The 27602-nt window shown below is 33.3% G+C and overlaps 1 protein-coding gene across 1 annotated transcript; it reads left to right on the top strand.

The window, feature by feature from the left end:
- Nucleotides 1–764: 764 nt before the first annotated feature.
- LOC111911309 (RNA-binding KH domain-containing protein RCF3) lies at nucleotides 765–7151 on the top strand. Its single transcript, XM_023907104.3, has 8 exons — nucleotides 765–947; nucleotides 1594–2194; nucleotides 3080–3523; nucleotides 4633–4890; nucleotides 4971–5285; nucleotides 5354–5421; nucleotides 5514–5570; nucleotides 6847–7151. The coding sequence occupies exons 2-7, from the start codon at nucleotides 1613–1615 to the stop codon at nucleotides 5566–5568; spliced, it is 1722 nt and encodes a 573-aa protein (XP_023762872.1). The 5' UTR covers nucleotides 765–947; nucleotides 1594–1612; the 3' UTR covers nucleotides 5569–5570; nucleotides 6847–7151.
- Nucleotides 7152–27602: the final 20451 nt, after the last annotated feature.

Below are 27602 nucleotides of genomic sequence, written 5' to 3'. Positions count from 1 at the left end.
CGGATTGACACGACACGACATGATAATTAAACGGGTTGGGTTATGGTCAAAACTTTCAACTCGAAGATGACTCAAATATAACCTGTTTAATTATATATTATTTATTATAAATTTCATATTTTTATAAATATATTATATGTTATAGACTTGCAGTAGGCCAAACTCAATAATTAGAAGTAATATTCAAAATTTCAAAGTTACTTAATTTTAATCATCCTCACCATCTATCCCTTTTGCTCATAACTCTTTTCATTTTTTCCTTTTAAACTTATTATAAATTTTGTCATTTCATCTCATAACTCCAGTGTTTCACTTATTCTTTTTTGCCTCCACAACTCCTACTTTCCAACCTTTAAAATATTTCAACCCGACATGACACAATCTATTTATAAGGTCTAAATCTTAATCTGAAATTTGACACGAAACCGATACGAAAATAAATAGATTGACACGACACAACACAATAATTAAACGGGTCGGGTTAGAGTCAAACCCTTTCAACCCAACAGGTCTAGTAAAATACACACCAACATACAAGAGAGAGACTCTTATTTATCTGTTTATCTTTTATCTTTTATTTATAAAAAATAAAAATATATAAATATTAGAATAAGTTGATTGAAAAAGGTGAAAGCGTCTCTTTTAAATAGATAAAGGATAAGAGGTACAATTTTTGGAAACTATGGCAAATCAGAGGGACGAACCACATAATTGTCGAAAACTTTTAATGTTAGACATGAGATAGTTTGTTGTTAAATCAAGAAAATAAGGGTTTTATTTGTTAGGGGTCGGTTTATGTGTATTTTATATGTTCCGTGCACGACTTTTGGATCGATAGTCAGAAACCCTAGAAATACCAAAATACAGAAGGTGTTCATCTCTCTCTTGAATCTACAACGTCGAGTTGACCTCGCCATTTGCACAATTCTTTCTGCAATCTAAACGAGGTATCAAATTCTAATCCTTTTTGTCTTGCAAGCTATTAGATTTGTGTAGGAATCATATGAAATATTTAAATATATGTTTTCAGGCATTTATCATCGCGAATGTTAATAGTACATATTTTAGATTAGTTTACAGACCGATTAGAGAAAAAAAGGTTGCATCTTGTAGTGGTTTTCAATGATTCCTGTATTAGTTTTCCTCGTACTTTGTAATATTTTACATTTAGATTTGAAAAATATTACCGGCGATTTACTGTTTCCAGATCTAGATCTTGACCGGAGCTCAAAGACTTTGAAACGATCATCGTGTCTGTTTTTTTTTTTTTTTTTTTTTTTCACTTTTTGACCTTCGGTTTTATTAATTCATTGCTTAGAACATTCTTCATTTATGGTACCCATGTTCAATTTGATTATTGTTGCTTAAAGAATCACAAAATCAGATAATTGCTTGATTAGGGATAAGTTCGCTAATCAGCTTTCTTTCATTAACTTCTTAACTCCTCATCTAACTCTGATTATTAATGCTGCAATCCTCTAGTAACCCAAAGATACTCACTTTTGCAGCACATTCATTCATGCTTTTCTAAACTTCCAATTACTTCTTCTTCCTCAATATGAATATGCTCATGGATCTGATTTCTTATAATAGGTACATATTTTTGCACCACATGGCTGGGCAAAGAAGTAGTCATGGAAAACGTTCACATTCTCAATCTGATTACAGTGATCATGGAAGAAGCAAGAGGCATAACAACAGTGATGATAGAGGAGGACAAAATTCTATTGGCTCAGATGACACTGTGTATCGCTACTTATGTCCTAGTAAGCGAATCGGAAGCATAATGGGAAGAGGTGGTGATATAATCAAGCAATTAAGATCCGAAAGCAAGTCAAAAATCAGAATTGGAGAAACAGTTTCAGGGTGTGATGAACGTGTGGTGACTATCCATAGCACGAGTGATGAAACAAATGATTTTGATGATCCTGATGAACGAGTGTGTCCAGCAATGGATGCTCTTTTCAAAGTCTATGATAGAGTTGTTGCTGATGACCTGGCAGATGACATGGATCCTGAAGAAACACCACAAGTTACAGTTCGCCTTCTTGTCCCTTCAGATCAAATTGGATGTGTTATTGGAAAAGGTGGACAGATTGTTCAAACTATACGAACTGATACTGGTGCTCAGATTCGGATCATGAAAGATAATCACCTGCCTGCTTGTGCATTAAGCAGTGATGAACTTGTGCAGGTAAATCACAAAATGACCATTTTACCCTTATGTTCTATAAAACAAGTTTCTTTTCTACACTGAACGAGTCTTCTGAACGAGACTAAATGACCATTTTACCCTTACATTCTATAAAGCAAATTTCACATTTTTCATTAGTTTTAATGGGAGAGGAGTTGGAGGAAAAAGAAGAAGGGCATATAAGCAAAAAGGTTAGTGTCTTAATACATTAAGCCATGTTTTTTTTGGCTTAATCAATTAAGACATACTGTAGAGTGTTAAAAAGAATCAGTCATGCATACGTAAGGTCTTTTTCTTTTCTAGAATTAATAAACCATATCAATGAAACTAAATGACCGTTTTACCCTTCAATTATTCACAAAGTTCATACTCTCAACTATATTTATCAACTTTAGTGTGAGAATCGATGAATATAGTTAATAAACTGTATGAATGAGACCAAATGACCATTTTACCGTTACAATATTCACAAAACTCACCATTCTTAACTATATTCATCAATTTTAGCGTGAGAATTGTTGAATATAGCTAATAAACTGTATAATGAGACTAAATGGCCATTTTACCCTTGCATTATACACAAAGTTCACCATTTTTAACTATATTCATCAATTTTAGCGTGAGAATTGATGAATATAGTTAATAAACTGTATGAATGAGACTAAACTGTAAGGGTAAATGACCATTTTACCCTTACATTATTCACAAAGTTCACCATTCTTAACAACTATATTCATCTATTTAAAACTGTATGAATCAGGTTTTTTTAGCGTAACCCATCAAGTCAAAAGGAAACAATTTTCTTTACATGTTTCCTTTATACTTTATTTCGTAATTTGAAAATGACAATTCTGTCCTTGATTCTAAACATTCCTCATGAAACAGATATCAGGTGAAGCATCTATAGTAAGAAAAGCACTCTTCCAAATAGCAACACGCCTCCATGACAACCCATCAAGATCTCAACACCTGCTATCTTCTTCCACACCTAATGCTAATAATGCATACCATTCTGGTGGGTCCCTCATGGGGGGTACACCTGGGGGGGCACCAATCATGGGTTTGGCCCCACTTATGGGTGCATATGGTGGTTACAAGGGTGAAAGTGGTGGTGAATGGGCACGTGGGTTTTACCCGGGCCCACGTGAGGATTCTTCTCCAAGGGAATTTCATCTTCGTTTGATTTGCCCAACTGGAAACATTGGTGGTGTCATAGGAAAAGGTGGTGCTATAATTAATCAAATTAGACAGGAAACTGGTGCAGCTATTAAAGTTGATAATTCAGCTACTGAAGCAGATGATTGCATAATATCTATTTCAGCCAAAGAGGTAATTCTATTTCTCTCTCTCTCTCTCTCTCTCTCTCTCTCTATATATATATATATATATATATATATATATATATATATATACACCTAAACAGTCCCTGCCAAGAATTTCTTTTTACCAAAATGGTCCCTATGTAGCAAAAAATTTAGAGTAAATTACACGAATGGTCCCTATGGTTTGGGGTAATTTCGTGTTTGGTCCCTAACTTATTTTTTTAACTCGGAAAGTCCCTACTGTTTGTTTTTATTACGTGCTTGGTCCTTGTCTTACCTAAAAGGACTATTATTCAAATAGGGAAAGATGGTGGGGTAGGTAGGGGGTGGGGTGGGGTGGGGTTGGGGGTGTATTTATTGAAATAAATTAAAAAATCAAGGGCAAAATAGTTTTTTTAGGTAAGATAGGGACCAAGCGCGTAACAAAAACAAACAGTAGGGACCTTCCGAGTTAAAAAAATAAGTTAGGGACCAAACGTGCAAATCACCCTAAACCATAGGGACCATTCGTGTAATTTACTCAAAAATTTACAAAAACGGTCTCTGTAGTTTAAACAAAAGGACCCTATCTTCCTATGCAGACAGAAATGGTCCCTGTGTTTCACAGAATTGTTGGGGGGGGGGGTAATCTGTAAATTTTCTATTAGGCATGGACTGTTTTTTCTAATTTTTTTTAAACACATGGACCAAAGAGTATACTATTTAAACAAATGAAAATTTTTTTATAATAAAAATGTGTAGGGACCTTTTCTGTAAATTACAGGGAGAGTTTGTTTTCTACACAGGGACCAAACTTGTCAACATACGAAAGTTTTATGGTCAAAGTCTAAAGCCCAAACATAAAAAAAAAACGCACAGGGACCTTTTTTGTAAATTAAAGGGACAAATTTTGTAATTTATTTTCTATACTGGGACCAAACTATTGTACTATTCATAGTCTAGTTGTTTTTTTTATTGTATATAATAATAATGTGTTTCATAAAATTACCAAACCGTTCCCTGCCAATTATCAAGTTTACAAAAATGGTCCCTGTGTTTCACAAAGTTTGGTCTTTGTTTGAGTATTTATTTTCTGACTCATGCAAAATGACCTTTTTACCCTTATGTAATTTATAGGCATTTGAAGATGCGTTTTCTCCAGCTATAGAAGCTGCATTACGTTTGCAACCAAGGTGTAGTGAGAGAGTAGAGAGAGATTCAGGTCTAATTTCATTCACCACTCGATTACTTGTCCCAACTTCTCGAATCGGATGCCTTATTGGAAAAGGAGGAGCAATAATCACAGAAATAAGAAGAATTACAAAAGCAAATATTCGAATACTTTCCAAAGAGAATCTCCCAAAAGTTGCAGACCGTGATGATGAGATGGTACAGGTAAGCCGTGTGCTGTGTACTGTATACAAAAGTTTTTTCTGAATGTGAAATTACCAAACTACCCCTTTTGGTTTTATCAGATTTCTGCAGATCTTGATCTTGCAAAGGACGCACTGTTACAAGTGACATCAAGGTTAAGGGCAAATCTATTTGAAAGAGAAGGGGCATTATCGACATTTGTCCCAGTTCTTCCATATCTTCCTGTAGCACCTGATGTGGCTGATGTTGGAAAGTATGAAAGTAGAGATTCTTCAAAAGGACATCATGGAAGAGGACATTCTTATTCTTCTGGTGGATATAATAATAATAGTAATAATAATAATAATAATCATAATAATGCATCTACTGATTTGCCACCTGGCGATGCATATGGAAGCTATGGTGGTAGCTTACAGGTATTAAATATTTAAATATATAAAAATAAAACCATTTTATGCTAATTAATTTAATAATATTTTTTTAGGGACGAAGTGGTGGTGATTCGTATGGAGCGTATGGTAGCTATTCTTCAGGTCGCAGTGGTAGTTCTGGGTAAGTATATAATATATATAAAAGAAATATTATTTATTTTTAAAAATTTATTAAGTATTATTATTTATAATAAATAAATTTTGTGTTGGCAGGTTATCAAGGCGAGATAATAACCCTAGTTCTAGGCGGAGGGATTATGGTTATTGAAGGTGAGTAAAGATCTTGATTTTTTTCTTTAATTTAAAAAAAATTAGAAATTACAAACTTCATAATTTTTAAACGTAACTTTTTTAGTTCAGAATATCAATGAAACATAATCAATAAACTAAAGGCTAAATGATATTCATCATCACTCTGTGGTTTAATTTTTTTTTTCAGTTTTGCGTTATAACTAATGTAAAATGACTGTTTTGCCCTTTTCTGATTTTTTTAAAAACTTTTTTTATTATTCATTTGCTTTTTATATTATCATTAAGTCAAGGGAGACCCACTACTTCGCCTCCTCCTCCATTGAAAACCATTGACCCATTTTTCCCAGCTAATAATAATATAAAAACTAAATGAATAATAAAAAAAGTTAAATAATATAAAATTAGGGCAAAAGAGTTATTTTATATTGGTTAATGATCAAAGCTAGAACACAGTTATACCAAAGGACAGTCTTGAGCAAAAATTTACTTTTAGGGACAGTAACTGTAACTTTGGATAAACCACAGGGATGATGAATGTAATTTAGCCTAAATTTAAAAAATAGAAAAATTACATTTTTGGTCCCAAAAAAGTTTCTCTTGCAGTTTTGGGCCTTACTTTAATGTCTTTGGTCATTGTTCCAAAAAATTGACTATATTCTTGGGACTAAAATTGCAAAAAACAGTTATAGTTGGGGACCAAAAATAGTCATTTAAGTGAAATGTGGAGGACCAAAAATGTAATTTACCATTTGAAACATTAGCATAAAAGTAATAAAATACTAAGGGGATGTTTGATAGTTGTTGTTGAATCAGTCACACACAACTTCTTACAAAACCGCATATATAAGACCGAAACCAAATCAGAGGGCTTCTAATTGTGGTATCAAACAGTAAGTAAGAGGAATATCAAACAACCCTTAATTCATCATTTAAATTAAATGTTTCAAAATAAAAAAAGCCTCATTTGCATAAAAGTAATAAAAATAACATGTTATCTTCTAATTGTTCCATGTTATATTTATGTTGAAGTCAAGTATGTACATACACAAGTAAATAGACCTTTAGTTTATCATTTATTAGTTTTGTTGTTTTCCATGTCTACGATTTTAGAATATGAATTTATTACCCGTTTCCAATTTCCAATTCCAAAGGCTGATATATTATTTATACCAAATTTTAGATTTAGTGAGATAGAGATAGTGTGTGTGTGGAAATAGGAATAAAGTACCCGTAGTAAATGCATATGGTTAAGTTTAACCTTGTTTCCTTTCTTCCATTATTCCCGATAAAACAGCTGACACTTGAAGCCAAGCCAAGCCAAGCCAAGCCAAGCCTGAAGCCTAAAACCACCAGAGGACCAGTTGAACTGAACTGAACTGAACCAGTGTTGCAAAATTTACCTACCATTTGCCATTTGAAGATGAAAAATATTACTACTACTACTATTACTCTACCATAAGCTTTGATTTCTTAAGTTCCAAACAACCTGTGCCTTGAATCTACTTCTTAAATCATAATCAATCAAATGTTTCCAAATTCCAAGAAACCTTTTGACACTTTGTAATGTTCACTATTTAATTACATCATCTCTTTCTTCTAGGCCTTTGTGTGCTTGTCCTTTGTTATATTTTAACCCATGTTCACCCTCCCCATCATTCATCCACCTCTTACCATATTTCATCTATTAGGTCATAACATAGTTACATAACCTTATCACACTGTGTTTGCCATGCATTGAACTGAGACTGATATTGGTAATGTGATACTAATACCGACATAAAATTGCAATTTTTTTGTCCCACCCACCAAGTTTTTAGTCTCTTTGCAAGATGCTTTATATATATATATATATATATATATATATATATATATATTTGAAGAGGGGGCATATACCAATTTGAAAGAAATAGAAACGGAGGCCAGTTGAAGGTTTGTGAAGATGTTTTTTTGGTTTTGGGTAGACGATGCTTAATCTTTTACTGTTTTTTTTTTACTTGATTTGGTTTTTGTTTATTAAGATGTTACAATACACTGTTTTTTTACTTGACTTATTGTGATTAGTTATGGTTATGGTTTACAAGAAAACAATCGGTATATGTAGAGTATATATATGGAGTGAACTCAAAACAAAACCAACTTATATGAGCAAATCAAGGAACATGAGTTTTATAACCTGTAACTGTGTAATAACCAGTTTTGATCTTAGCAACTGATTTTTATTTTTTTATTAAAGTTGTGTTTGATGGCTTTGATGCTAGCTAGTTTATAAATAATATATCTCAAATAGCTTAACATAATGCTAGTTTTTAACCTACGATAAACATAAAAAACTAAATCGCAATAAACTCAAAAGATATGCTAAGTTATCTATGCCAAACCGAGCATAAGCTGTTGAGATCGTCATTATAAAGTACGTTTTTGTTATATGTAATACCTGACATAAATATGAATATATCATTGAGAATTTTAGATCATTTCATTTTATCGACATAATGATATAAATTTGTAATCCTTTTTCGTATAGTTATATAGTATGTTTTCCATTTTTCTTACCTTTATAATTATTTTGTATCGTGACCATAACATTTTATCTAGACAAAACTGTAAAATTGGTTTTTGTGGTTTTAAAAAACTATGGATAAGGTCAAAAAAAGTTTTTTAAAAAGTCTAAAATTTGAGAATTTCTTTGATTTTGGTCTCTGAAATACTTGAAAAGACTTTCTTACCCTTTTAATTTTATTTTTGGATTTCTTAACATTTCCTTATTATTGAATTAATCTTTTTTTTTTAATAAAAAATCAAAAACTACCCACCTACACCCATTCTGTACCCCTTTTCTCTCTCTCTCTCTCTCTCTCTCTCTCTCTCTCTCTCTCTCTCTCTCTCTCTCTCTCTCATATGCAAGAAAAGTGAAAAATACATACATACATACACAAGAAAATCACATACATACATACATTGAAGTTATAGATAATATTTATTCGATTAATCTACAACTCAAACACACGCACACACATCATACATACACACTTTGAGAATTTAAAGGGAAAAACCAACCCAACCTCCATCATTGATTAACAAATAAAAAATAAGAACCTGCAACATTTTTTTGATCCATTGTTCTTCCTGACACCATTAACATTAACGGATTAAACCTTGATGGAATCGCATCTCATTGATGAAGTGTTGTTTCACTCCATATGGATACATCTTTGGCACTGTGGGTCGCCATGCCTTTAGATTTTATTCTTTTTAATCGTCATCTGGTCCCTCACAATTAACAAGATCTGAACGAGATTTTTTCTTTCAAGCTTTCAACTCAGTTCAATACACATACAATCAAAGATCTGAGATGAGTTGTAGTTGCCGGTGGATGCAGTTGTGGATATGACGATGGTTGTTTGTGGTAAGTTCTTGATGCCTGAGGTGAATTGAAGGTCGACGATGTGTGTGGTTTTCGATTTTATATGTGGAGATCTGAGTTTTAGTTGATGCTTTTTACAGCTTTGTTGTACGTTTTTAAAGTTTATGCGTTTTGAATGTACTACTCTTTTCTTTATCTTCAACCGGGTTTCAAATTCCAAGTGTGGGTGTTTCGCTTCTTGAATCGTAATCTTGATTTAAATCTTTAAGATGGAGAAGCCTAATCTTAACAGGTCCAATCTATATGTTATCAACTCAAAGATTTTGGTAAATGTCCTTGAAACTCATTAAGATCTTTAAAAACTGAATCTTGAATCTGGGTTCATCTGAAAATGTGGTAGGACCGATACTTTCTTTTGAAGCTTGCCATTGGAGACGATTAGGGATGAGTATTTGGACTGGCGAACCGGCCGAAATCGGTACCCGAACCGGAACCGATGGAACCGGTCGGGCCGGGACGATATTCTTGTGGATTATGGAACCGGGAACCGGTAGAACCGGAAAAAACTGGAACCGTATGTTGCTATTTCTCGATGATCGGTCATCTTCGGTTCCCGGGCCGGGTCCGGTTCGGGTCGGTTCCAGCCGGGTCGATTACTTTGCTCATCCATAGAGACGATAAACAAAGTCCTAAGCCTAGAAGATTCTTGTAGTATGCATGGAATTGGAGAAAACCGAAAGAAAAAAAAATTGAGGATTTGGGGCATTTTGAACTTTCATCGTATCTATGAGCCACCATATGTGGGTTTGATTATGGATTTAAGGTTTTTTGGAGGGATGGCCAGAGAAGACGAAGAGGGTGACTGTTTATACTCTATGTGTGTGTGTGTGTGTGTGAGAGAGAGAGAGAGAGAGAGAGAGAGAGAGAGAGAGAGAGAGAAAGAAAGAAAGAAAACAGTGAAGGGGAAAGAGGGGGGAGGGTAATTCCTTTCTTTTATATTTGTTTATAAGTTAAAAAGGTATTAGAATAATTATAAAAATTATGAAAAAGAAAATAAAAGATATAACTGTATTTTTCAAGTTCTTTTTGGACTAAAATCACAAAAATTTCTTAATTTTGGACCTTTCATGCAAGTTGGAAACTTTTTGAACCATATCCACAGTTTTTTGCAAACCACTGAGACCAATTTTACAGTTTTGTCTTTTATCTATATAACAATATAAGTTGGGAAAAAAAGACGACTATAGACATTTTTTGGGGGTTGATTTCAAAATTTAGTCACAGAAATCCAAAATTCCGGCTATAGACATGTATTCCGCGGAGCACCCCTCTACAAGCTCCGCGGACAGATGAAATCTCCGCGGATCAATGAATTTTGTACGATATCGCACGGGCCAAAGATGCTCCGCAGAGCTACCTCCACTGACACATTAAACCCTCGGCGAAGTGTTGGCTATGTCATTCATTAAAGCCTTCGCAGAGGTTCTGTCGTTCATTAAAGCATTTTTATTAAAATACTCTAAAATATTTCTAGCCTTTAGAAGCATGGAAGACAAAACATAGAGGTTGAAAAGCAACCCCCATATTTTAATATTTTTGGTCATACCTTTTGAAAAGAGGAGGATTCTTTATTTTTTATAAACTCCAAGTTTATAAAATATAAACTTTGTCTTTAGGTAAAAGACAAAAGAATCCAATTAGTCCAAAATGGTGTGCATGACTTATTAATTCATTTAATATGAAAGAATAACTAGTAATACTCTTTTATAATTATTATTTTCACAAAACAATAATTATTCCCTAATTAAAATACAAGAATTGGTATTATTTATTAATAATCATATTAATAATAAATATGCAAAATGTGCCAACTTAATAAATGTGTGACCCTATAGGATCATATATTATTAACAATATCACTCCATAATGATTCTAGGGCATATAGATTGAACAATCTCCCACTTGCACAAGATTCATTATAGACTGACATAGACAATAGTTGACGTCTAGCAACGAGATACTGCCCCTAACAACATATGAAGGGTGCAATCTCATCAACAACTAATTCCAGGAGCTCTAAGCTGCAATTGTTACTAAAGGTGTGGTATCATTTATTCTTTTGTCTCAGACATCATGTCGAACATGAGATATGGATCGCGATCAATCTCATTTACTGTTTAATTTTAACTAAGGTCTTAGATGTCATGTTCTCAACGAATAAGAGGGACAAATCCCATCTCGACTACATACGCCCATCAATGTAGTTCATGTAATACCCAACGATGGCCCTTATGACTACCTTTTATGAAACAACGTTAAACCATGTCTAAGCACAACAATTCCTACACTTCAAGTCCCAAATAGGCATCTTGGGTCTAAGAATACAAAGATCATCTTGACTACATATGCCCATCAATGCAGTTCATGTCATACCCAACGATGACCCTTATGACTGCTTTTTATGAAACAACGTTAAACCATGTCTAAGCACAACAATCCCTACACTTCAAGTCCTAAATATGTATCTTAGGTCTAAGATTAAAAAGATACAACTTTGACCAAAACATCACTCTTGACTACGATCCATAAAGTGGTTTTGATGCGGGTCAAGTCCAATACTTATTCTCCTAATCAAGTACCTATGAAGTTGGTAGCAGCTCTTTGCCATTCTCATCTCCATGAGAATCCACCAATCCACTCATATTAGTCTTACCTCATAGATGCTCCCACAACTTTGAACGACTATGGACATTTAGAATAACCTAGTTATTCAAGGATTTAAACATGCTAATATAGAACACAACAATTATTTAATGAAAGACTCATATCCAATATATCATTCATTACAATATATGTTGCTTTATTGTTCCAATATCCAAATACTAAATTTCAATCAAATACATCTACTTGTATCAACAATGCTTTATAGCACCAGCTTGACTTTCATGCTTTAGCTAATGAAGCAGCTTTGTTAAGTAGATTTGACAAACTTGATTTGTATAAACTTTGCGAATACAATCATTTTCAGTTTTATATATAATTCATATATAAAGAAAAACTAATGAGAATGAATTAGATGCATGAATATGAATTAGATACCAATACTTGCATAATGGGATTACTCATAGTCATGATGAACGATACATTAAGCATCTTTGTACGTGGTTCTCTAAACCATGAGGTACTCTAACTCTGATGTGTAACTGTAATTAAAAATTACATGGAACTACTATCCATGTAATTATCTCTTCATTTATAATGAGGACACGCCCGATTGTGACTGAGAGTCATCTCAATCTATTTGAAAATTTAGCATATGTGTAACAACTTTAAACATAGCTTCTTTCAAATATTCCGCAGATTAGGAATATTTCTCTAGTTTTCGAAAGTACTTTAGAATGTTCCTATAAGACACAATGACTTGTTCTCAGATTATACTGGTAGTATTCGTCATGTTCTAAGCATATGACTTATTTGGCATTTGTGCATAATCATGACATATATGATTAATCCAATTGCATTAGCATACAAAATATAATCATATTATGTAGTTTAAAAACATTTGTACTAGGATTTTGCTCAAAATCATGTCATGTGGTATTTGACAAGATGACTCTCTCAAAGTCCTTTATCTTAAGCTTTTTAAGATCCTTGACAATTAATGCAATTTTACTTAATCCTTTAAGTTGCCATGATCTATCTATATAGATCCTTATTCAATGAATTAATATGTCGACTACATATGACATTAGGAATGTTACTGCGCTCCCACTAGCTTTGTAGAAAACATAAGAGTCATCCAAATTCATAATTAAATCACACCATGTAATTAACTTATAAGAAAGAAGATTCTTACTTTGAGATGTTAGCTTAAATCTGAGAATATTTTCATTCGTGTATGTTTTCTCCCTTGAAAACTCACTTACTCTTTATATTCGAAATATATCGAGCAAGATTAATCAAGCCCATACTTGATAATCATACATGAATGCATCTCTATGTGTTTTATTAGTTTCTGATCAACCATTGAGCATATTCAACAACTGAAATTTGCTAGTTCCAAACTATGATGCATTTAGTTTATGGTTCTTAAGCTCTTAAAGTTCCATATAGCTCCCACTTAAAAAAGAGCTTTCTAATCACTTGTCTTATGGAATGAAAATTAGTGGATTAGTAGAAACTTCATCCTAAATAATCATTTAGGATATTCCACATAAATGCAATTAGTAGATACTAGAGTGGTTAAGCTTATTGTCTAACATGAGCTCAATGACCCCATACCTTTTAGATAAGGATAAAACATTTCATCCTCAGCCTAATATAAGTATCTAATCCACTTGTTTGGCTGGAAATATATATATTCAATATATATTTGTTGCGGTGAGCTTAATTCCAAAAATTTTATAAAGTAAATAGTTCTTTTAAAACATCATACAATAGATTGCAAGGTCTATTTATATCCTTTTTAAAAATTTGTACTATCGACATTCAGCTAGTGGCTAGGTGACCCTACCCCACTAGAGAATACGAAGGCTACCTCAAATATCAAAAGATAGATTCAAGTAACCAGGGGATCCTGTTCCATAAGAACCATACTAATGACAAGTGAGTGTTTTTGACAGAATGAGTTGTAAATCGATTCCACAACTCCTAAGATGTTCCAAGAAGACTTGGTTTCCAAAACTCATTTTCTTTATCACAACGAAAGGTTAATGGTGATCTCATTAAGTTGTATTTCAATCTTCACTATGAAACAATTTGAGCAAATCAAAGGTTTCATCAATAACGAATAAAAGCCGTCAGGGAATTGAATAAACATCTATCACCAAATCTATTCATGAATTGAAAAAAATTACATACATCACTTATGTATAACTCTTTGTCAAGCCTTTTGTTCTTTAACTACTAATAGATAAAGACACTTGTGAATCATCTTCCCATATAAATAAGATTCACATATATCAAACGAATCAAGCTCATTTGCCTTCAAAAATTCCATCCTTTTGAAGTTGGTATATGTATTTCTTATTTATATAGTCATGATGATTATAACATAGATAAGTTCCAATCAAATATCATTTGATTATATAGGTGTTATGATTAGAACTATTAATTTAATGAAAGATTATAGATTTACTTCATAAATAACATTATGAAAAAATATTCTTTAACACATAATACATTGTTTCAGAACATGAATTACATTCATTAAACGATAAGTAAATCTAGATTTATTCATGAATTACAACTGTTACATGTACATATAAGGATACATGCAATACATCTATTGTTTAAATAAAAGACTATAACAACACGTGTTATATCTTTAACACGAAATACCATTCGTTTGTAATCAGTTGATTATTTCTTCCAATCATCAACACATAATATCAATTATTAGTGTCACATGAAGTATTACACACTCAAGTGAATGATGGAAAAATAAATAGTTCTATCATAAAGACATCTGAAGTCTTGTCCAAGTCAGATTTCTTCAGCTCGATGAGATGAGAGGAGCAATTCCTCCTTTAGTGTCCAGTTTCTTCCACAATAGAAACAACACTAATCATTTGGTCATTTCTTGATTTTTGAGTTTATGTTGTATTTCCCTTAACTGAACTATAAGTCTATATGAGTGCACAATCTCTTAGACTTTATTTTATTCAATGCTTGAACAGACTTGAAGCTATTTCTAGTGTTCTGATTGAATATCTGCTTTACTTGATGAGACATCTGATATGTTTCATAATTATCCAAGACTTTTTTGCAAGTCATGGTTAATTTTTTAGTATGATGTGAGACACATCAACATCATCACAATTATACTTTCATCAAAGTATTATGATCATACTAACTGGTTGCAGAGGTTATTTAGGTATGAGATTTTTCAGTATATATAATTTCTATTTATCTTAAAGGTAGAACCTCAAGATATTGTACCAATTATAGAAATTATAACCATCAAATGCTACTGTCTCTTGAAACTCAACAAGAGAGAGATTTTGTTGGGCGTAAATTATTAACAGTTATCAACAGAATTTAACAAAGTTTCATTTAGTATTTTCAATATCTAGTCTTTAAAAATTAATACCTTATATTGTTTCTTAAAACATCAATTTATTAAAGTTTAGGATCCAAGTAACAAAACAAGTAAATGGTTAGGCAACCCTAATCCCATAAACTTAATCAAACTCGGTAGGTAGCGATTACCAATTGCATACGATATGTAACTCCTCGATTATGGGATCCTAAACAACTATTGTTTAGCTTGACATGTTTATATCATATATGCCTCAAAACTCTTATGCTTAGGAGACCTTTATCACATAAGAAATTGATCAAATCATCCATTTAAAAAACATGTGAGTTCTATTTCACAAATGGTTAGGTGACCTTTATCCCATAAGCAAATACAAAAACACTTTGACTATTTTTGACAACTCAAATGAATAAGGTGACCCTAAAATCCATATGAACTGCACAAAAATCTCAAGTGAATTTTAAATGGATTGCATAGATTTGAAGTTTTGTAAATAAGGGTTTATATATGTTTTATAATTATAGTTTATAAAAACATTGTCTCATGAATATTGCATGCATCCAACAATTCATGTACCCTTTTGTAAAATTTATATCACTTGTTATGAGGTTCTTTTGGTGCCAAATAAAACTACATTTTATTCCATTAACCGCGATCAATTATAAACTAAAATCCGGTATTTTAAAGTTTAGTCGTAGATCGGTTTTAAAAACTGGTAACAGTCTTAATAGAACTTTATTTTATGCTTAAGACTTGGAGTTTTTGATGAGTTATAAAATCATTATTTTAAATCTCCTTTTAACAATCAAAAAATTTATGACTCCATGAATTTATAGAATAAACTCAACTTTATGCATCTTATGATCAAATTCATATTTTGATAAACCAAAATTTGGGTGATGATACTATATTTTAAATCTCATTTAGCATGCATAAAACATAATATCAAAATGTTGTGTTATTTTAAAATACCAATATCATATATTAAGTTTTGACGCAAAAATAATCACTAGTTTTATTATTTGTCGTTATAACGCTATAAACCGATTTTAGTCTTTTTAATAAAAGCTCCTTATCTATTATAAGGACATGAAGTTTATATAATATTTAAACATCTTTTAAACTATTTCAAATATTTTAAAGTTGGGTATTTATAAGTTTTACAATAAAACTATTTTCAACAAATTGAGTTTTAACCGGTAAAACGTTTTTATAAATATCTATTTATAAACATATTATGTTATATTTTAAATATTTTTTACTCAAACCCCAAATGATATTATCTTATGAAAAAAATATTATTTGACATGTAAAAACCATTTTCATACATAAAACATAACATGCATTTAACATAAAATAAACATTACAAACATGAATTATAATGTATATAAACCAAGCCATGTCTAGTAATAATTTTTGTGAGCCATCAAAAGAATTATTAAGTCTTTCATGAAGGACTTAAGGGACACTTCAAAATGTCTTCAAACTCCCACTTGCCAAGTCAACTCTTGCTTGCAAAAGGACTTCAAGCTTCATGTTGTGAAAGTTGCAACACTTAAACTATTGAGACTATAATTAAGCCCAAAACCAAAAGTAGAAGCCCATGGTTGGGATTATGGTCTTAAATGGTAAGCTATCTTCAAGGTGGTCATTTCTTCATCTTGTTACATTTAGAATAAATACAACTAGTCTAACTAATTTATTACATCAAATCAACAAATGAAAAAAATACATATTTATCTATTACATCTTATGAATAAATAAATATCAACCAAACACAACACAAAGGTCCAAATGACTTGTTTATACACAACAACATATCAAATATTATAACAAACAACTCTTTGTTTTTTCTAAGGCAACTGTTATATAACCAAAATGCATGAAAAATGGTAATAAACAATTGTAACCAAGAAGTTACAAAAGAAGACAAATATGAATTTTTCTTAACCAAAAGAAATCCATGTTTGTTTTCCAAAAACCAAAGATTATCAAACATTAAAAAAAAATCATTCTAACATATAAAAAACCTGGCTCTGATATCACTGGTGGGTTTTGATACGAAATAAAAGTTTGTTTTTCATAAAAACCGGCAACGGAATACTTTAAAAATAACAAGTTTATTTTTAGCTCAACAAAACCACACCATCATGGATCTATTTATGGAGGTTAGAATGAAATAAAACCAACCATAGGATGTTTTAGAGATAACATTTGAAGGCTTTGAACCCATTTGGTTTTGGGGTGTTGATGAAGATAACAAAAGATCAAAGTGTATGATCTTCTCTACAAGTATACACTATCAAGAGTAAGACACTTGGAATTCAAGTTCCTTCTTGTATTCTTGAGTGTCTAAAGCTCTTAAGTGCTTAACTCAGTTAAGCACTAAAGGGTATGTGACATCTCCATTTTCACGTCCAGAAAAGACCGATTTTTGTTTATGCTTTATAGAAATCAGAGTATCTCTATTAATAAAAAATGTTGCGGAATTTGTTCCCAGAAAAACATGATAAATACGTTATCAAAACATTTTCGAAGAAACGTATATTATTCATTTTAAAACATTTGGGATGTCATTGTCAATACAGAAACATAAGCATAAACAGAACTTACATTCATTATCACTAGTGATCTATATCTCCTCAATCTCTCAGTGTAATGTGACTTCATATCAACACCTGTGATATAAATAAACTGAGTGGGTCAGGTTGGGAAACCTAGTGAGTACATAGGGTTTTCAACCCACAATAATATAATTATTATGTTTAATCGTCAAACAGTTAACCCAATTACCCATCCCTATTATCTTCTTTACTCTTAATGGTCTACCCTAAGAATCAACTACTCCTCGTTCATTCATTCCTAAGGATCATCCTAAGGAATCGGTACGAAATCCATCGTTGCCAGGGGTTACTCAACGGGCACTAAATCCATAGCTGCCACGGTTTGCTCAACGGGCACTAAATCCATAGCTGCCAGGGCTATTTCGTTTATCGACAATATCCACTCGCAATACATATCAATGGGTTTTTAGAGTACACCGGTGAACACATCGTTCACAACACCTACAGGTTGGGAGCCTGCTAGTGTTCCACTGGACTGTCTAGAATAGTCCGTGGTTGTCATCCATACTCTGCTAAATGACGGGGCCATCGTTTGGGAAAAGGCTTCTCACATCGTTCACCTCTCACCCTCACCTCGTGGTCTATAACACCTCTCAACTCATCGTCCAACTCATTTTCCATCTAGTATATCTACCCATGTGTTATCCCAACATTTTCGTAGATATAAAATACATATACGGCTTAAATCGTGTATAAAAATTTTCATCTAGCATAGACAGCAAGTATTCAGATAATATGTACACATAGCATGTAATTTATATAAAATACTTCATATCTATGTGTAAGCTGAAAGTAACTATGCACTCACTTGAAAGGTGGTGACTCAGCACTCGGACAGCGCTTCGATACTCTCAACAATTTTCCTTCGATAAAACCTAGTATCAATACCACTAGGGTTTAGTCTAATGATAACCGCGTCAAATTAATAGTCTGGCTATTATTACTATTATATAAGAGTTAAACGATACTTATATAACTCATAATAGTAGCCCAAATAATTATTTTAAGGACCTAATAGCATTACTATAATTATTCGAAAGCTATATTAAAATTTGCGTAAACATAGCTCACTTACAACGAATTTTAAAGAATACCGGTCTTTGCTCGGAGCAGCGTTTCGAAACCGAAAGACCCTTTTTCTGGGGGATTCCTTTGGGAGCTAGGGGGTTTACCTAGGGTTTTGGGAGGATTAGGACACTTAGAGAGAGAAAGTAATCTAGAGAGAGAGTGGAAAATGTGCAAGAAAGTCGGCAGCCTTCGCTGCCTTTTATAGTGCGAGCCTTCGGTCTACGTTGGGCGTACAACAGGTTACACAAGGCGTAACTTCGGATAAGGGTGCTAGATGGCGAGCTTCGGATGGGGCGACGTGGCTACTCCTCGAACCAAGCAGATCGACTACGCGCGGCGTTCCCTCTTCGCACGCAGGGCATACCTCGTACGCGAGGCGCTCCTCGGCTACGCTGGGTGTAACCCTCGCACCAGCTGTCATCATCCGAAGCGAGACCGTGCTCAGCAAGCGACGGCTGAGATTTGGCCATGTCATCGTATCTAGCAACAGCTTTGCAAATTCACCTTCCAACTTTAAAAATTCGTATCTTTCTCATACGAACTCCGTTTTTGATGTTCTTTATATCCACGCGAAGGCGGGAACGTACTCTACAACTTTCGTTTAGACTCCATTGGCTAATTTTTATTTTATTTTAAAAGTTACATTATTAACAGGCTGGGACAGGATTGGTCCGTTAAATTCTCATAACTTCTTCATCCGACATCTGTTTTCGCCCATCTTTTTCTCGTTACGCTACTCTTAACGAGATCTTCGATTCTTGTTTAGGTCGTGTCGGCTAAAACCGTTCGATCTATTATTCGAATTTCGGGCTATACACCGCTAATCCGAAACTTCGAAAAATCATAACTTCCTCATACGAAGTCAGATTTGGGCGTTCTTTTTATGGACGCTCTCGGTTTAACGTATTCTATGACTTTCGTTTAGATCGCTAAGGCTAAATCTCGCTTTATCGTAAATTCACTATTTACGTTTCCCGGTATCGTGCCGGTTTTGCCGAAAAACTTCGACGGGTCATAACTTCTTCGTTATAACTCGGATTTCAGCGTTCTTTATATGTACGGAAACCTTGTAACATCTACTACAAATTGGTTAAGATTATTTATTCTAAATAATATTTTGTCCAAAAGTCATTTTCGACACTTATTGCCTCTAATTTGACTAGCCCGGATCTACGGGCGTTACAATTATCGCCCCCTTAGGATGATTACGTCCCACAATCATCAACGAAACAAGGCTCGTATAATGACTCCATATGTCATCTATTCATCCTAGGTAATAATTATAACTTCTATATGATGGGTTTTGTTCATAAGACATCCTATATGCTCATACAAACCCTAATGCTTGGATCTAGGTTTCTCTATTGTACATGCTTTGAATCCATGACTATAAACCCTAATTATAGCATATGGAAATCAATATTAACATATAATTATGTTTAAGATATTACCTTGATTGTTATGTAGCAATAACAATCCCAATTCCTCCTTTGAATTGACTTTGGAAGGCTTAGAGTCACAAGTGTCACTCCTCTAATGGCTTACAAACACCATAAGCAAGAGGATGAAGAGGAGAGAGGTTGGAGGCTGCCCAAAACGTGTTCTAACCCTAGAAAAGAAGTTCCCCACGTTTTTCAGCCTTAAGGGTTCTATATATAGTGAGGCTATTAGGGTTATCTAACAAGGAAACCCTAATTTGGTTGCTTAAGCCCTAAGCAACCCATGGAGCCCTTTCTTAAAGCCTTGGACGACTTCATATGGGCTTCCCCCATAGAATTCGTCCACCTTATAATAAAAGGCAATCCATGGCCCAAATTGCAATTATCTTATAATTACAATTCTAGCCCCTTAAGTTTAATTAATCTCTTTTAGTCACAAAACTAATTACCAATTAATTATTGACTAATATTAATTAAACAATATGATTTTTCCTTTAATATATTATTCTCATAATATATTAATAAATCATATTTAATCGTTTCTCTCCATAATTCATCCTATCAAGTTGCTTCGGTGAAGGCAACCCAAAAGGACCATGCACCATCGGGTCAAGTACACACCAAAATAGTTATGGACTTAGACACTAATCCAACAGTCTCCCACTTGGATAAGTCTAATAACTATTCTGCGTATGACTTCAGATCCTGATCTGCAATCGTAGCTTTCCAAAGCCGCTGTCAACTCTGATCCTATCAAAAACGCGTGTCCTTAGATAAGGGATCTTATATTCCTCCATTCTAGATATCATATGAGATATGATTTCAAATCATTCTCTTTGTACTACTTCTCGATTTCCGATTTATGACGACTGACTAATTGAACAAATCAAATTAGTCCTAGCCCGGCCGAGCATTTACGTTTGTCATCATTAAACCATCGAGGGGCCCAAAAGATATCGCTTTTATCCCACTTTGAATAAAAGGAACGGATAAACTTTAATACAATGCTTGCTTGCACTTACTCACCGAATCACACACAACAATATGTTTTATAACACCAAGTTACTAGTGCGTTTACATATTATCAATGTGCAACCGATTCACAAGATACAACTCACACATCTCGGTTTCAAGAATATAAGATGTTATCGTCTCACCAATCACTCGTGATACAATTCATGGAGTGATCCAAGTGAGCGTGGGTTTAATCCAATGCTCAAATCATATTCATAAGCACTCATGAACGTTGCAGCAAACATTTGCTTATGTCTAATGCTCTTTAGACAATCCACACACCAATTCACGACAGTCTTCATTCATATCTAATTCCAACATATGAACGACTGTGGCCCGTTTGAATAATTCAATTATTCTTAATAAATTTAATTATTCTGGAAGTCAAAACATGCAAATGTGAAACACAAGAATAATACTAATCCCATATGACCTCAAACCTTTGAGTATAAATAAAACGCCTTTTATTTATCACCATATTGATTACTCATTATTTGTCGTTTCGGGTAATCAACTTCTTACTTGAATTCCAACACTTGTCCTATGCTCCTAGCATGCACACAATGTTTACCTATGGTTCTTACTTTGTGAAATAGATCAGATTGAACACATTTCCAATCCTTCTCATTTCACAACTCCAAATCCGTTTTTCATAAGTCAAAGAATATCAAATTCTTGCTACTTATAGAATATGCTAGATTCTAACATTCTATGCAACTATCCTTTCGTAATGTCACTGCACCAAAGTCACATAGACTATTGCCAATGATATTACAAAGTCCTCTATCAGGGATTGTTACAAGACAATTCCATAGACGTGATGTCTCTCACTCAAAGTACATTCTTTGAACATCCTTTTGCATAGAAGTTTCTAATCTAGTCATAGATTTCTCAATATTCAATTCCCAATATGGACACACTTCCATATGTTCCATATGACAACTCATTCTTAATAGAATCTTATCTATTCGTAATGATGTCGATATGGTCCATCCAATATGGAAACATTTCCATATTTTCCAATACTATACTTCCAACTACTCACAAGCGACCAATCCTCGTCGAACTTTGGGTTGTCCTTTGATAGTTGTTTAATTGTTTTAGTCAAAACCAATTCTAGTCCCTTTTCCCTCTAAATGCGCTCGACATTTGGAAAATTTTAGAATGGTCAAACATTAAAGCATTTGCAATCGATCCTATACCCGAAGCTTATGGGACATGACGCATAATGTTTTATTTGCTATGTTCTCAAAATTCGAATTGTGAAGAGGGATGCCGTAATCATAATCGAAATTTTAAGAACACACTATGTACCTTTGACTAAATTTATTAACATTTCTCAACCTAATCCTTTAGATTTGAAATGAAGCATAATATTCTCTCCCTTAATTATAGCAAAACAACCTTTCAACTCTTACAAATTTGCAAAGTATGACTCTTGTTTTCTATAATTAATATTGCTAACCTTGCAATACTTTTCTTAATCATCATACAATCATAACATTTATGCTCCCACTATCATGATGATTATTATAAAACATAACACTTATGCTCCCACTAGCTTCGACATGTATTCATAAACATCTTAACTTCCAGAAAAAATACTTATTGAATTTCTTAAGTTTATGTTTCTAATACTTAATGCTTTGATAATCTTTTATCAAGGCTTTTTGAACTTATACACCTTTGCCTTCGATAGTTCATATGTGTGTGTAAACAATTGCCAAACCTCACAATTCAAATTATGGAGAGGGATATTGTAACCATAATCGAATTCGAGAATGCAGTTTTACAATCACTATCTTCTTAAATCTTTCTTAGTGAAAGCATTTCCTCACAATCATTTTCATGAAGGATGAAATCTTATGACACTTAGATTTGAGCGGTGTATGTGTTCCTATCCATGTGAATTTGTCAAAACCAAGGTCTACGACAAATTCAAACTCTTATGGATCTAACTTTCTTGATCTCGATTTCTTGCCTTTATGGTAGCACAGCTGCCCACCATGTCTTCCAAGTAGTTAAGCAGCTCACCCTTTCCTATCAATGTACCTTTCATTGATTAAGGTGCTTTGCCTTTTATGCGTTCAAAATGAGAACTCATAGAACTCACATGCATAATTAACTCGATTGGATTGGCACAGAATCTAAATAATGTCAACACGATAGGTTGTAAACCTCAACTCGTGTGCTAGTGATGATCGATAAGGTTTATTTGATTTGTTCTTGAAACCTTTCAAGACTCCCATTGACTCCTTGACATATAAGGTTCTCTTGTCAATAACCATTTCTTGACAAACAAATATTCAAGAGTTAGTGTAGCTTTTATCAAAACACTTCATAAATTGGTCCTAGTTGGTCTTTGTCTTATCCAAGACATCACAACTTTCCACATTTAATGAAAGTTACAAACCTTCTTAATACCTTTCACTCAATGTCACAATCTTAACTTTAAGACTTGTTATTGGAACGAAGTATGATTGACTTATTGATTTAACCATTTCTTCAATTTTTGATTCCTCTTCTTAGACATACAATTGTACTAAGACTCACTTAGAGGATCAATTGAGATATGGTTCTTAATCATTAAGACCTATCATAAAGCATAAAAGGTACCCTCCCTTCTTCTTAGAATGGAGAAACTTTTATCTCTCTGCCTACTTGATTCTTGTTATTCGTTCTGCTATTGATCTAAACCCTTTAATCAATTCAAAATTACACTTAATATTGTAAGTATAATCATATTTACTAAACCTTTAGTAAATCATGACGAATATCATTGTTACTCTTATGGTTGACTTGATCAACACGCAACATTGTGTGCTCGATCTCTTAGTCCTTCACTTGACACTTTGTCAATGAATTTGTCTAATTTCCAAATATGAAATTTCTCATTCATCTTGCAACCAAGTTGCGTGATTCCAAATTTCTGTCCAATTGAAACTTTGGGCAATGAGAAACTCTCCCTATTTGGTAAATTCTCGACTTTCCATAAATAACATAATAAGAACCAAATCCATTATTGCTAATAATAGAAACATTTTAACATCAATTTTTCATACACGCCATTGTAAGGATAAATAAATAAAATTTAAAATAAAAAATTTATTTTATTGCGGAAAAAATTTTGTCCTTACAATGCAACTCATTGAAAAACTTATGCTAATACATCTTTCTTAGCAATCTAATTCTAACTCTAAGTAGTAGCTCAAGAATCTAATTTTCGAGAAATGCGATCGAAATCCATTCCTTTACGGTTAGATTTTGCTCACTTCTTCCCTTAAGCTCCCTTTCTTTTCTTCGATCCTACAAAACATCAATTGTAATCTTATTACATTATGTATTAAGAATGTAGAATAGAAGCTTAAAAGAGGTAGTAAATGGATTTTACCTATATTAGAGCCATACGTTTCGACTCTCCCATCTCTTAGATCTCTTAGGTAAATGGGACAGCTTCGTCTCCTATGCCCCTTCTCTTGGCAATAAAAGCAAATCGATTCTTTTGGAACAGGACATGGAACTACTTTAAACATCGCCTTTCTCTTATGATCAAACTTTTCGATCATAGCATGTCTTTCGTTGCCATTGTTTATATCCATAGAGGTCTCGAAGGCAGATTCATCAATCAACTTTGCTTTTCTATTGCGCCAAATCATTGCAGATTCAGCAGCAATAAGCATATAGGTGAGATCTATAAGGGTCACGTCGTAGTTCATCATATAGTACTCTCTTACGAACTCACTATATGAGTTGGGAAGCGACTGAAGAACCCAATCAACAGCCATTTCCTCACAGACAACGGATCCCAACATTCTTAACTTATTAATGTGTGACTTCATCCCTAGGACGTGTGCACACACGGACTTTCCTTCTTTATGTTTACTTGCCAAAAGGGCTTGAGTGATCTTGAACTTTTCAAGCCTTTGAACTTGTGGGTTAGGGAGAATAATTGGAGGAGGTAGAGGAAGTGAAGCATGATTTCTTGTTTCTCGATCGAATCGTGGAATATCATCTTCATGTGGAATGCTTGTTCCACGGGATTTGAGAAGACCATAGTTGTCGAACTTTGACATCTACAAAACGGGAGAAAAACGAATTCAAGTTAGTTGATAGATTGAGTCCTTGGTAGATCACCCAAATGAAATTCCAAGGCTAGGACCCAACACAATACGCTACAACCTAGAAAAGGGATGCCGTAATCTAGTTGCAGAATATTTGAAGGTAAGTGAATGACGATTCACTAATTTCCACCATGAAAAACGAAAAAGAAATTTAAGTTTTAAATCTATGAAAACTCCTAGATCCTTTGAGATTCATTGAACTTTCAATGGCATGTTTAAATCTCGATATGCCCCTCTTGTTTGTGACTGGGATGCCGAGGATCACAAAGCAGGTGTGAATAACCATGCAAACTACATGGTGCCCTCACATGTTACAGTCACCTATTCGATGTGCCGGTAAACCACACACGCTCCACCGAACTATGACAAACATTGAGTCACCCTTTGCTGCCTTTGCTTAGACCCATTTAGTGTGCCGGTTAACCACACACGCTCCACTAACGTCTTCGCAAGGGCACAAAGTGTAATTTCATGGAATTGCATCAATTCAACTTTGCCTAAGTAACTAAGATTGGGAATTTCATGAAAACATTTAGTTACTTTAGTAATTCATTATACTTATAATGGAAGGTTTCGTCCTATCCTACCCGTTCGGCTAACGACCCTCCACTAGTCAAGAGTGCGGTGGGTAAGAGTGGATACCCATTCAATCGCCATTTTATAGGCAATTTCCTTAAACACCCCTTATAGACTAGCTTCGTGAATGAGGCCTACTAACGATAAGACTGACTTTTACTCATACATATATATAATGTTAGACTTTTAATGTTATATATATATATATATATATATATATATATATATATATATATATATATATATATATATATATAGTATAGGGTGTATTTTAACACTTTTAAAATACTATGTGGTCTAATTTAACAATTATACTTTTAATTCAATTAAATTGTAAACCTAAACTTTTATGGATTTATTAAATCTCTTTTAATAATACACCTTAATTAATTAATAAAACCATAAGGGTGTGATTTGAACTTTTTCAAAACTATGCTAGGTTTTTAGAATTTAACATTCCTAATTAAACTTTTAATCAACTTTTAAATTCCAAAACTTGAGGGCAAGTTTTGAAACCTTTTTCAAAACATTAGGGTTTTAACTATTTAAATTTCAAAACAACAAAACTTTTGGGTTCAAATTTAAAATATAAAACCTAAAGGGATTAATTTGAAACTATTTCAAAATTTATCAAGAATATTCTAGATCACATAATTCAAATAAGGCAATTAACTATAATTGGTGGTTATCTAATTAGATCTAGTTAAAATTCTTGCAAGATAATGATCAAATAATTTCCATAACTTAACATATATCGAATAAGGTAACAATTATCTAATTAGATGACCAAAATCTTTTATTTTGACAAGGATAATCATAAGGGATTAACAAAATTCGAATTTTATTAAGTTTAAACAATTATGGCAATTATCCCAAGTCATAACAGGTAAAAATCCCGAAAATCCGCCTGTCTGACGAGTTGACTCGTCGAGTCACCTTGGACTCGGCGAGTTCAGCTATGGACTCGGCGAGTCCAGCCTCCAGAAACCCAAAAAATGAATTTTCCAGATATCTAATGCATCAATACAATTGAAACCAAGCTAGGCTCTGATACCACTGATGGGTTTTGGTCATAAGACATCCTATATGCTCATACAAACCCTAATGCTTGGATCTAGGTTTCTCTATTGTACATGCTTTGAATCCATGACTATAAACCCTAATTCTAGCATATGGAAATTAATATTAACATATAATTAGGTTTAAGATATTACCTTGATTGTTATGTAGCAATAACAATCCCAATTCCTCATTTGAATTGACTTTGGAAGGCTTAGAGTCACAAGTGTCACTCCTCTAATGGCTTACAAACACCATAAGCAAGAGGATGAAGATGAGAGAGGATGGAGGCTGCCCAAAACGTGTTCTAACCCTAGAAAAGAAGTTCCCCACGTTTTTCAGCCTTAAGGGTTCTATATATAGTGAGGCTATTAGGGTTATCTAACAAGGAAACTCTAATTTGGTTGCTTAAGCCCTAAGAAACCCATGGAGCCCTTTCTTAAAGCCTTGGACGACTTCATATGGGCTTCCCCCATAGAATTCGTCCACCTTATAATAAAAGGCAATCCATGGCCCAAATTGCAATTATCTTATAATTACAATTCTAGTCCCTTAAGTTTAATTAATCTCTTTTAGTCACAAAACTAAATACCAATTAATTATTGACTAATATTAATTAAACAATATGATTTTTCCTTTAATATATTATTCTCATAATATATTAATAAATCATATTTAATCGTTTCTCTCCATAATTCATCCTATCAAGTTGCTTCGGTGAAGGCAACCCAAAAGGACCATGCAC

This window comes from Lactuca sativa, chromosome 4, assembly GCF_002870075.4.
Source record: "Lactuca sativa cultivar Salinas chromosome 4, Lsat_Salinas_v11, whole genome shotgun sequence".
NCBI classification, from domain to species: domain Eukaryota; kingdom Viridiplantae; phylum Streptophyta; class Magnoliopsida; order Asterales; family Asteraceae; genus Lactuca; species Lactuca sativa.
Note: the sequence above shows the minus strand (reverse complement) of the source record. Positions and strands in the feature narration are given on the sequence as shown.